The sequence below is a fragment of the Rhinolophus sinicus genome, linkage group LG01, assembly GCF_036562045.2.
Source record: "Rhinolophus sinicus isolate RSC01 linkage group LG01, ASM3656204v1, whole genome shotgun sequence".
NCBI lineage: Eukaryota > Metazoa > Chordata > Mammalia > Chiroptera > Rhinolophidae > Rhinolophus > Rhinolophus sinicus.
In genome coordinates this window covers 199,913,939-199,926,434 of record NC_133751.1, presented here as the reverse complement: position 1 = coordinate 199,926,434, position 12,496 = coordinate 199,913,939, and the positions used below count along the sequence as shown (strand labels likewise).

At 34.3% G+C, this 12,496-nt stretch overlaps 1 protein-coding gene across 12 annotated transcripts in view; it reads right to left on the bottom strand.

Moving 5' to 3' along the window:
- AGFG1 (ArfGAP with FG repeats 1) overlaps window positions 1-12,496 on the bottom strand; it is a 71,549-nt gene that overhangs the window by 8,555 nt on the left and 50,498 nt on the right. For 5 of the 12 annotated variants that reach the window (XM_074314348.1, XM_074314355.1, XM_074314337.1 and 2 more), the window contains 6 exons: window positions 11,668-11,787; window positions 10,943-11,014; window positions 9,400-9,609; window positions 7,371-7,551; window positions 4,908-4,987; window positions 3,433-3,525 (listed from right to left, as the gene is read on the bottom strand). In XM_074314348.1, the coding sequence (XP_074170449.1) occupies window positions 3,433-3,525; window positions 4,908-4,987; window positions 7,371-7,551; window positions 9,400-9,609; window positions 10,943-11,014; window positions 11,668-11,787 (756 nt within the window). The remainder of the gene's footprint in view (window positions 1-3,432; window positions 3,526-4,907; window positions 4,988-7,370; window positions 7,552-9,399; window positions 9,610-10,942; window positions 11,015-11,667; window positions 11,788-12,496) is intronic. The other 7 variants (XM_074314377.1, XM_074314361.1, XM_074314368.1 and 4 more) reach the window with 4 other exon arrangements.

Below are 12,496 nucleotides of genomic sequence, written 5' to 3'. Positions count from 1 at the left end.
CCCCTTCTCCCGCCTCCTGCCCCCACTCTGGTTCAAGCCGTTGTTTCTCAGTCTAGTTGTGTAGGACACAGGCTCCCTGGCCCAGGCTGGTGTTATGAGCTTTGCGCACCCCTGGGCTGAGGCAGTCGGTCGCTAGTCATCGGTTGGCCGCTCACAGCAGCTCCTGGCAGTCAGGGGTCACTATGATGGCTCACAGTAGCCTGTAGCAGCACACAGCAGCCCACCAGCAGCATTCAACAGCTCACACCAATGACCTCCGGCTGCTTATGGGAGCCCAGCTCCAAGGAGAGCCGTTGTTCACAATCTTAGCTGTAGAGGGCACAGTTCACTGGCCCACGTGGGAATTGAACGGGCGACCTTGGCATTAGGAACACGGCGCTCCAACCACCTGAGCCAGCGGGGCAGTCCCGGGATGTCCAAATATTAAGAGTAATTGAGGGTAAGACCGTAAAGAGAGTAAATCACTTCTTCTGTAAACACGTCCTACACAATCCATGCAGCTTTCTATAAAGGTGTTTTTTCCCCTTTGCGTTTCCTTACCCATGCCTGTCCCATTTTTGTACTAATTCTCACTTCCAGAATACTCATGCACTAGACAGATGAGGTGGGCCTACTGAATATCTAGACATAAAAAAGGAATAGCACATAATGTTGATTTGTATGTGTTTCACCAAAACAAAACTAAATTATAAATATGGAGGCTATTATCCTTTACTGGAATGGAAATATTGCTGGTTTAAAGAGTTCTGGATACTAAGATTAGGCATTAATTAACTTTGAACTGTTAAGGCAAATCCATCAATTTGGTTCCCACTTAAGTAATAAAACAAGGAGGTTGGGCTAGATGTTTCTATGATTCTTTCAGCTCTACATTTCTATAAGTCTATCTCCTTGAGGAAAAAAATCTTGAAAATCATTCATTCATTCACTAAAATGAGTACTAGGAAATAAAGCCTATTCATTCACATTTCTAAGAGAATTTCCTAATAACTGAAAACTATACTGACTATTAATTAGATTTAAGGGATCAAAGGCTCTGGGGGAAAATGCTAAGTATTACAGAATCCTAAAATAAAAAAAGTCTTAGGGCAGACTGGCTAATTTCCTAATGAAGATCTCTATGTTAACATCAAGTTAAAGCCCCAAAGCTTTGTAAATGCAAGAAAAAAAAAATTAAAATGTGTATTTGAAGAATGAAAACCTTTAAAAATTTCATATGGAGCTTTTATGCAATACCCTCTTTCAAAAGCTACCTCAAATGTAATTAACAATAGTAATATATTTGAGAGCAACAAAAACTATTTCCTAAAGAACTAATATTAATGTTGATGGTATAAAACATTGGATTTTCCTAAACATAGTGTATTTATCAAAGTATTGTTTGTACTTCAGCTTCAATAGAAACATACGTATTTAAACATTTCCTTTGATTTAGTCAATTCAATAATGTAATAAAGATGATCAATGTGATAAATTCAAAATTGTTTATAATGCAAAAAACATTTTACCCTGACATAAAATTTGTGGACATAGATTTACCTTTCAATAAATTTTGCTTAGATTAACATTAAAATTACTTTATATCATCTGAACATATACTGCACATTTTATATTATTTTACATCCTATGTAGAACCTTAACTTTAAAGAAGTTTCATACTCTAAATAAAATACACACAAAAAAGCCCTTAATCCTAATGACAGAACCAATTCAGAGATACAGTCATAAAAAGGAAAATAAGGCAAAAGATTTACCAAGTGTATACAATAATGCAAAAACTATGCACCATGATTTGCAACATCCAATTCTCATAACAACCCTGTGAGTCAGAGAATATTGTTCACATTATATAGAAAGGACAACAATAAAGCTCAGAGAAGTTAGATCAACAGAACCTCAGTCAAGATACAATGTGAGTTCCCATTCTTCAGTTGTTAAATGGGGTCGTAACTATAAACAGCACAACAGTATCTTGCAAATTAACGTTAAACAGACAACAAATGCATCTCCCTATCATCTTTACTCCATTAAATACACACACACACACACACACACACACAAAGCTTTCTTAGGATCACCTAGCAAATAAATACTAAAACAGGGTTTCAAGACAATTCTGGATGTACCCCAAACATATTCACTTAATTTTTCTGAGCCTTAGTTCCCTTAGCTGTCAGAGTGATTAAAACATTTACTTGATGAGAGTTAAGACACAAAACCTGTGTGTCACGACCTTTTACAAATTCATTCCACCAAGTTGAAATATGTTAAAAGACAGACGTATTACATATATCACAACTGATGAATAGTATAAATATTTTTGTCCAAAACACAACAGATATTTAAACACTTAGGTAGGCCAGAATTAAAACATTTTTAAACAATTAAACTGTGTGAAATTCAACTCATTAAACATTATTATATAAGATACCAACAAATTATGACTGGAGACATTTACGCGAAAAGGGAAGTTATAATTCAAACTCCCAATACCACAATTCTTAATCTTGCCAATGAAAAAGAGATTTGTTCATAATTACTAATTGTTAAGGGTACAAGTTTAACTGTAATGTTACAAGCACCTTACTCTCTCAAAATTTCACATCAACATTTGCTATAATTGGAATTAGGCTATGGTTCTAAAATTACTGCAACACATACACAAAAACAAAGCCGACCAACTCTAGACTTAATGGGGATCGAGCCATACCACATGCCCTTGCTGACACTCCGAGGTACTGGCAAACAGCTCTGGTGTTCAGGGTGGTAAGATAAAAGTCAAAAAGGTACAATGCAAGAAAGACATGACTGGGTTACATCATGAAACAAAAAAAGAGGGAAAGATAAAAGACAATTAAGAAAAAAAGTTATCGAAAGAGAAAATACTCAAATATTATACCCCAAATTAAATTCTTACAATTTTTAAAATATTAACATCCTAAAAGATATATATACCTGATTATTATCAATTCATGTAACAAAGTCCATTCATCCCCTGCAATCTCGTTGAGATAAAAACACGAACACAAAAACTTCTCATAAATTTTTACTATTAAGTTGAATGCGTTATAACCAGCAATTCTGAAACCAGACCACTGAGTAAGTCAGAATCACTATGTTCACGTCCCATCTCTGTCAGAAATTGGCTGTGTGTGGCTCCAGGAAGTCTCGTCTCCATGTCTGGGCTTCCTCACCTGAGAACTGAAAGCTCTGACTGCGGAGTGGTGGGCACTAGATAACTCCTACGGTCCTTCGCAAATATTAAATTCTGGGATTTTATAAACTTGCAGCTAGTATTTCTCCTATGGACAAACTCCCATTCACATCAGTAAGAAACCTTATTTTCTAATGTTTTTCACGTTTTTTTTTTGTTTTTTGCAATAAATACCTTTTCCAAAACTCGCTGTTCTGTACTCTGTCGTTACTTCTTACCTGTTGCTCCTCTGGCATTAGTCTGAAATGGATTTGTAGAAGACGCCACAGAAGGACCACCAGCAGCAACAAATGGATTTGTGGAAGGCGTAGCTTTAAAAAATTACAAGATACACTGTAAAATCCTAACACATTCGTATTAAATTATTTAAAATATTTGTTCATATATTTATGAAGATAGAAAACTAGAGCTTTTTCATAATAAATTGTTGCTCTGTCTTCTGGTAGACCTAGGTAATGCTATATAATATACATGTGGGCTCTACAAAAACCAATGTACGAGGTCGGACAATTAAGGTCACGAACTTGTTGCAATGATGTTGCTAACCTTTTCTTGATACCAGAGGGATTATTCATCATGAATTTGTACCAACAGGACAGTTAACCAAGTTTACTATTTGGAAGTGCTGAAAAGGCTACATGAAAGTGAGACAACCTGAACTTTTCACCAACAATTTATGGCTCTTGCGTGTTATCACAACAATGTACCAGCTCCCACGGCACTGTCTGTGAGGGAGTTTTTAGCCAGTAAACAAATAACTGTATTGGAACACCCTCCCTACTCACCTGATCTGGCCCCCAATGACTTCTTTCTTTACCCGAAGATAAAGGAAATATTGAAAGGAAGACATTTTGATGACATTCAGGACATGAAGGGTAATACGATGGCAACTCTGATGGCCATTCCAGAAAAAGAGTTCCAAAATTGCTTTGAAGGGTGGGCTAGGCACTGACATCGGTGCATAGCCTCCCAAGGGGAGTACTTGGAAGGTGACCACAGCAGTATTCAGCAATGAGGTATGTAGTGCTTTTTCTAGGATGAGTTCGCGAACTTAATTGTCTGACCTTGTATACATTAGTCCTCCCTTATCCATAGTTCCTCTTTCTGAGGTTTCAGTTACGAACAATCAACAGCAGTTCAAAAATATTAAATGGAAAATTCCAGAAATAAACTGTAAGTTCTAAACTGCACAATATTCTGAGTAGTGTGATAAAATCTTGCTCCCTCCTATGGGGACATGGAACATCCCTTCACGCAGCATGTCCGTGCTGTGTACACCATCACCTGTTAGTCACTTAGCAGCCATCTGTCTCGGTTATCAGATCACTGCAACAGTACTGTAGTGCTTGTTTTCAAATATTTGTACTTAATGATGACCCCTAAGTGCAAGAGCAATGATGCTGACAATTTGGATATGCCAAAGAGAAGCTGTAAAGTGAGTCGTTTAAGTGGCAAGGTGAAAGTTCTCAACTTAATAAGAAAAGGATTGTATGCTGAGGTTCCCAAGATCTATGGGAAGAATGAACCTTCTAGCCATGACATTGCCAAATTTTATAAACTTTATCAAAGGTATATATGCACAGGAAAAACACAGTACATATATAGGGTTTGGTACTATCCAGTTTCAGGCATCGTGGGTCTTGGAACGTACCCCATGGATAACGGGGGACTCCCGTATACCAGAAACACATACCTCCAAATGGAGCAGGCACACTTGAAGAAACAGGCTGCGTCTGTACAGAAGCACCCACTGGCACTGTTCCAAAAACACTGCTGAAAACAAATATTGAAAGAGTTCATATAATAAAAAGAAAAACCAAGGGTTAATTTATCTACAAGGTGGCCATAAAAATGTGGAAACATGAACACATCATATATCACAGACATTCCACACTTTAAGTCTCAGGACTCATTTACATTCTGAAAAATTACTGAAAACCTCAAAGAGCCTTTGTTTCTGTATGCTATACTTATCTATCCATCTACATATCGTAGAGAATTTAAAACATTTTACTTCATTTAAAAATAACAATAAAGCCATTACATGCTAACGGAAGGAACATTTCTATGATAAATAACTACATTTTCCAAAACAAAAGGAACTTAATGAGAAGAGTAACACTGGTATTTTTGCAAATCCCTTTAATGGTTGGCTTAACAGAAGAGCAATCTGTGAGATATGTTAAATTTAAGTTGAAATAGATGAAAAGAAAAAACTGGCCTCACATAGATACATAGGTGAACAAAACAGGAGTATACCTTTTTCAGATAATTGTGGATATTTTCTTTGATGTCATACCAAAAACAGTACTAGTTTTCTAAAAGATAGTTGCAGTATGGAATCTGAAATCGTATCAGTGAACTTTTTTGTAAATGATTAAAGTGAACATCCACTAGTCTATCTTGCACTTTAAATGCATCTTTTACTGATGTTCTATTATCATCTGAAAAATACTTGATGCCAATCTTCCAAATGTCATCACATTTCCTTATGCTAATTTAAAACATAAAAATACCTTCATTAATGTCGCCACCCACCTCATCAGAAAAGTAATAGGAAGCTGTCAATCTCATGGTGGAGTCAATAAATTTTCCAAAATTCCAATATTTGCTTCAATGTGTGAATATTATCATTTTCCTTAAAGTGAGAGACTTAAATATTTAATTTTTTAGAAAATATCTGCTAACTATCCAAATCTGAATAATCATGGTTTGTCTCTCAGTCATCTTCCAAGGAAAAATGGTGTCCCATAAAACAACAGGCTGGTTCATTCCACAACTCAACCAAAGCAGCTGACTTTCTTCAAGACAGCTATCACACTTCAATACTCAGAACCACCTGACACATACCTGCTTCGACACACAGGAAGTAGACAAGTTTAGGATCGAGATCTAATCAAATTAATTTTTTTAACTACTTCAAGAATATTCGTAAGAAAAACTGAAGCAGGAATACTGATAAATAAAAGCAAATGTGGACTGGTAAGAAATATAATTATTTGTCAAGTTTGGTGCCATCAGCCTTAATTCATGCCAAGGAGTCAACAAGTTTTACTTGCCATTGTTTTTGCACCGTCAATACAAATGGCAATTAGTGAAAACACAAATAATTGCTCAGAATTACCATGAATGTGATTTTAACCTCACAGAGCCTTTCAAAGGGTCTTAGGTACTCCAAATACTCCATGGACCGCTGTAATGTAATACCATTAAACTGTGGTATGTATACCTATGTTTCCAGATTTTTAGGGCCACTTTGTTCTAGTTCACTGTTATATAAGTCTAATTAGACAATATTAATAAAGAAAAAATATATAAATACTCTAAATTTTATTCTTTGGATTTAATTTTTCCCATCTGGCATATGGAAAATTTATTACTGGAGAACGCAAGTACGTAGTGTCATAATCCTACCATTTCTCTCTAGAAAAGGTGCTAAAGGGAAATAAAAAGCAACTAGGAAAACGAAAGAAGATAATCCCCCAGAATGAAAAACAAAGACATGGATAAAACATTGTATGGGTAAGTCATCTGTACTCCTGGGTCTGTTTCCTTTATTCTAAAATGAAGAAGTCAAAACTGTAAGAGTCCTTAAAGATCTAATGTTGTTAATGTTAAAATGTGTTAGACTTCCTGCTGCCAAGGATTCCTTTGTGCCAGATATATTTAAACACAGTAACAGATGTGTATGTCTATTTATAAATACCAATATGACACTGAAGAGATACAAAATTAGTGTTGGGTTCTGGTGCAAACATTTCTAAAACTGTGTATTTACAACAAAGGCTATAACATGTTACTTTTCAGTGTTTAGTCTTTGTGACTGAAAACTGTACCTTAAAAATACATAATCTGCTAAATAGATTCTCTGCTGAGTACATTTAAATCTGTATATAACTGTCTACTTTGAGATGTTTTGGTGTTCAAGGAAGAAAGATAACCAAACCTTTGATTAAACGAAAATATAAAATTATGGCGATTATTCAAGAACTGAATTTTAATTAGCAAATTTAAACTCAGTTTCCTCAAATTTATAAAAATATTCAGTGATTTTAAAATGATGCCCCCAAACAGTCATTATTTAACCATATGATCATTCAGAGTTGAACAAAGATGAAGATAGCAGACGAAGCAGGAGCGGACTCAGACAAGGTACCTGCTAGCATTACTCGTGGACGTGTACGCATTGCTGGAGGTCGCCGCAGAGCTGAACACACTGTCTAGTTCTGCCAGGGCTGCATACTTGTCTGAAGACGTACTTGAATGACTGGGAACGGAAACCACAGAACTAACAGGAGCTTTACCTGTGGTCCCAAAGCCACTCGCCTGATCACCACCTTTGAACAAACAAAAACAAATTACACCAAACATTTAAAGTTGTACTTTCAACTTATCAACCACATTTGCCATGTAACACATGTAAATTTAAAACTGATAAGGAGCTAAGCAAATAAATGGACAGGAGTCTAAAGTCTTATCTAATAAACAATCTAGAAAATACTGGACAAGACTAGTTGTGATATATACTACTGTGGTAAAGACAGAATACTGCTTCTATACTAAAAACTAAGACTGTACCAACAACATGTCTAGGCTGTGTGTAAAGAAGAAATTCTCAAAAAGTGCACTTAACATTTCTAAGACAGGTGCATTTTATTCAAGTGAACATATAAATTCATAAAGTGCTGGACCCTGATGTGAACAACTTATTAATACCATTTTCCCAGAGTTGTACATTAAAAAATTAGACACAGTAATAAGAAGAAATAGTTACTGAGCACTTACTACCGTGTTTCCCTGAAAATAAGATCTAGCTGGACAATCAGCTCGAATGCGTCTTTTGGAGCAAAAAGTAATATAACACCCGGTCTTACTTTTACTATAAGACTGGGTCTTATATAAGACTGGGTATTATAATAATATAATAAATATAATATAATACCGGGTCTTATATTAATTTTTGCTCCAAAAGATGCATTAGAGCTGACTGTCCATCCGGCTAGGTCTTATTTTCAGGGAAATACAACTCCATGAATTCAATGCCATTTACTACCTTCATTTTGGAGATGAGAAAGCAGGCCCAGAGATCAGGATATAGAATCCAGCCTAAAAGCAGACCCTTGCTCTTCCCCACCGCACTATGCATTTTGAGAGGCAAAATACTGGCACTAGGATGGAACTGGGCATAACAACATACTGTAAAAATGTTTTTAAAAAATAAATATGAAGATTAATAGAAAATAGTTCAAAAGGAACATATTATAGAAACCACCCAATAACCTAGTCAGTATCATCGGTAAGATTTCTTAACCCTGTATGGCCTTAGAACAGTAAAGCCTGCTTTCTAAGATAAAATTAAGTTTCTGTCAATTGTTTTCTTTTAAAACTAGAAGTATACAAATTAGTTTCTATGCCCTCATTTTTGTAGTTGATATTTCAGATCCAAAAAACCATGAACATTTAAACAAAATTTCTATACAACTAAGAAAAGTATAACATCTATGACCCAGCAATCCCTCTCCTAGGTACATATCCAAAACATCTGAAAACAGTTATCCGTAAAGATATACTATGTGTGCCGTTGTTTACTGCAGCTTTATTTATGATGGTCAAGACATGAAAACAACCAAAGTGTCCTTCAACAGATGATTGGAGAAAGTAGATGTGGTTTATATACACAATGGAATACTACTCTGCCATAAGAAAAGATGAAATACTGCCATTTGTGACAACATAGATAAATCTTGAGATTATTATGCTAAACGAAATAAGTCAGACAGAAAAAGTCGAGAACCATATGACTTCATTCATGTGGGATATAAAACTGAAAGCAACAAAGGAACAAGACAAACAAATAAACAAACAAAAACTCATAGACACAGATTAATAGTTTAGTGGTTACCAGAGGGTAAGGGGGGAGGGGTGTTGATAGAAGAGGGTAAAAGGAATCAAATATATGGTGATAGAAGGAGAACTGACTCTGAGTGGTGAATACACAATGTGATATACAGATGATGTATTACAGAACTGTATACTTGAAACCTATGTAATTTTACTAACCATTGTTAGTAAACACGAATAAATTTTAATTTAAAAAAAACGTAATATCCTTTTAATAATACAACCAAATTTAAAGGACTGTTTAATGTATAAACCTGTATTTGTTCTATTTAAAGCTTGATTACCTTGCCCAGCACTGAAGATATTGTCTAAATTAGCAAGTGCCGCATATTTGTCTGCAGTCTGTAGACCAGCTTTATTTGTTGAAACTTTACTAACAGCTGATGCTGTTGGATGACTCTGGGAAGTATTGAAGGTTCCAAAATCAGCGCTGGAGGATTTGGGGAAGTTATCAAAATGAGCAAAATTAGCATTTACTGATCCAGCACTTCCACCTGCAACAGAATAAACAGAACACTTGAAATTTCTAGACTTTTCCCAATATCCTTTGACAGATTATATGATTATTTCTTTCTAAATTAAGTGCTCTATAAGCAATCCTAAATTCTTAAAAATAGTAACTGGCAAAGAGCATTCAACTTTAACCGTCTACACGTGACTTTTTATAATTTGTGAAACTAGATTTTCAAAGGCCATGGCAACATAAAGAATCAGTCACAAGCTTCTACCTGGAATTCTCTACCCTGGCATAAAGAATATAATTCACAGGGGAGTAACTCCATGCTACCTGGTTTGAGGCTTTAGTTACTTTAGAGAACATTCACTTATATATTATGACCTTTTACTAGTTCTCTTTAAACAGACTCTGCAAACAAGATGCACAGTATCTTACACTACAAGCTTCTGTAGCTCTAATGAAGACTTGGTTGAATCAAATCCCAGGGTAGAAATTTAAAATGTCTTAAGATGTAGTATTTTGATCCAGAATTTCTTAAAAGGTGGTCCTTGAGCTTCAGATTTATTTTATTTGAAGAGCCATTATTTAATTCCACATAATAATTTAAAGTGCATACAACACTATGATATCCTTAGTGAAATAATAACCTATTATATATATAGTTCAAGGAATAAAAATTATAGTATGCAATATAAAAATATTATAGCAGTTTTTGACTTCATAGAGCATAATTCACCTAAAGGTCACTACTGTATATATCCTGCTAAGATTTTAAAGTCTGTTCTACAATCTAGAGACTTCTTAAAAATACTAAGGCCAACATATTTCATTCTATGCTTTTGATCCTACACTTTTGATACTGGTTCTTTATGCCTACACATTAGTTTCAGCAATCAAAATAGTATATATAGTTATATACTAAAGTGACAGCAAAGTATACATAGATATTATAAAAAGAAAAAGGGATACACCCCTATTTAAAAAAAAAACCCACTATCACTTTTTAAAACATTCTAAAACAAATCTATACTAATAAAATTTCTCTCTGGAATCAAAACTGGTTGTTTTCAATTAAAACTATGTGTGTATTTAAAAGATTGTGATCTGTTTCAAGTAGAAGATGAACAAAGTACACACTAAAACTTTCAAAGTTTGTATGAAGAAATTTACTTCAATTGTTAAAATTATTAAATCAACTAACTCTGTGTTCTCTAACTCTGAGTTTAGTAATAGTGAACGAGGAGTAAAAGTGAGAATTTCTGAAGGATTATTATTAAAATATGATTAATAATCTATAATTAAAAACCCCATGAAACATATCATAAAACATACAAACTAGGAGAAGATGCCTACTTGACAACAGAACTTACTGTTGGTAGCCAGGAGAGGAAAAGCTGAAGTAAATTCACCAAAACTGCAGCTAGATGAAAGCATTCTAAGTGCTGGACAGCCAGAAATTATGTAAATGATGAAATTTAAAGGAAAAAAAAGGAAATTGAAAGAAAAAGCTTTAAGACAATACACAGAGTTAAAGTTGAAAGAAAAGTAATCAGCCAAAGATCTAAACAAGGATTCAATGAGTTTCTGAAAACAATACAGTTTATGGGAGAGTATTCAATGTTTAAAGACCAATTCCTGCACAGAAAACTATTTCCAAGTTTGATTAAAGTTATCCTTAAATAACTCTTGACTAGTAATATTTATTTTTTTCAAGCTTGTTATCCTGAAAATTACTTATACTTTTAGTTCTATGGAAGCAATCAATTAGCTTCCTTTACTTAGAGCCTAAACTACTGAGTTCTGTGAAACTAAAAAACTTTTAGTACTTTAATTCCTCTGTGCCTAAGAAGTTTAAGAAAGATTCATGTGCAGGAAAAGAAAGAGAATAGATGCTGTGAACCGGACAACATACCAAAGAATTCAGATAAACAAATGAACACAGGAAAAAAATAAAGATTTCAGGTTTCCCCAGAGCTTTGTAAGACAGAACTATTTTAAAATCAGATAATTATAGAATTTAAGAGTAATTTTCAAAACTACATCTAGAAAGTTTTACTTTGTTTTTTAAAGTAAACACTGAAGCACAATGTTCTACCTGTAGTTTGGGGCTGAAAAGGAGAATGGCTTGCTGTGGGGAAACCTCCAAAATTACTCGAACCACTAGACTGTCCAAATGCATCAAAGTTTGCAAAATCTGCATTTGCAGAATTCTGAGCTGTAAATGGTAAGGAACAACATATGTTAATGAATATGACAACTATAAATGAAAAACATGACAAATGAATTTAAGAATTTTATGAAATTTTCTGTATCTCAGAACTTACTTTAAAGAGATTCATTTAGAAATCAGATTTTAAATCCTACCAATATTGCTTTAGCCCAATTTCAAGCAATTTATTAAAGGGTATGGAGAAATTTCTAAAAACAGTGATAAATTTGCACACAATACCCTTTGAGTGACCTCAGGAAAAAAACTATAAATGTGACTCTATTAAAACAAACTCTGAGTTAAGAGCATTAAATACATGAGTTATACTAAAACAGAAAGAAATTTGGGATATGATACATTCTGGGAAATTTAGATTTAAAATGGTAACAAGTGATTCATCAGTTGGATGAATCTAAAATATTGATATAAAGATGGTTTAATTACATTAGTGTTCTTTTTGTTTTGTTTTTTCAAGTTCACAACTATGTCACACCATGGCATATAAAAAGAAAAAGAAAACAAACATGAATGTATAACAAGTAGCACATGATTGCCAAATAAATTGAAGATAGTCACATTCTATTATAAGCCTGCCATTTTCTATTCACAACAGCCGACACATGGAAACAACCGAAATGCCCTTCAGAAGACAACTGGATTAAGAAATTGTGGTACATTTAGACAATGGAGTATTACTCGGCCATAAAGAAGAATG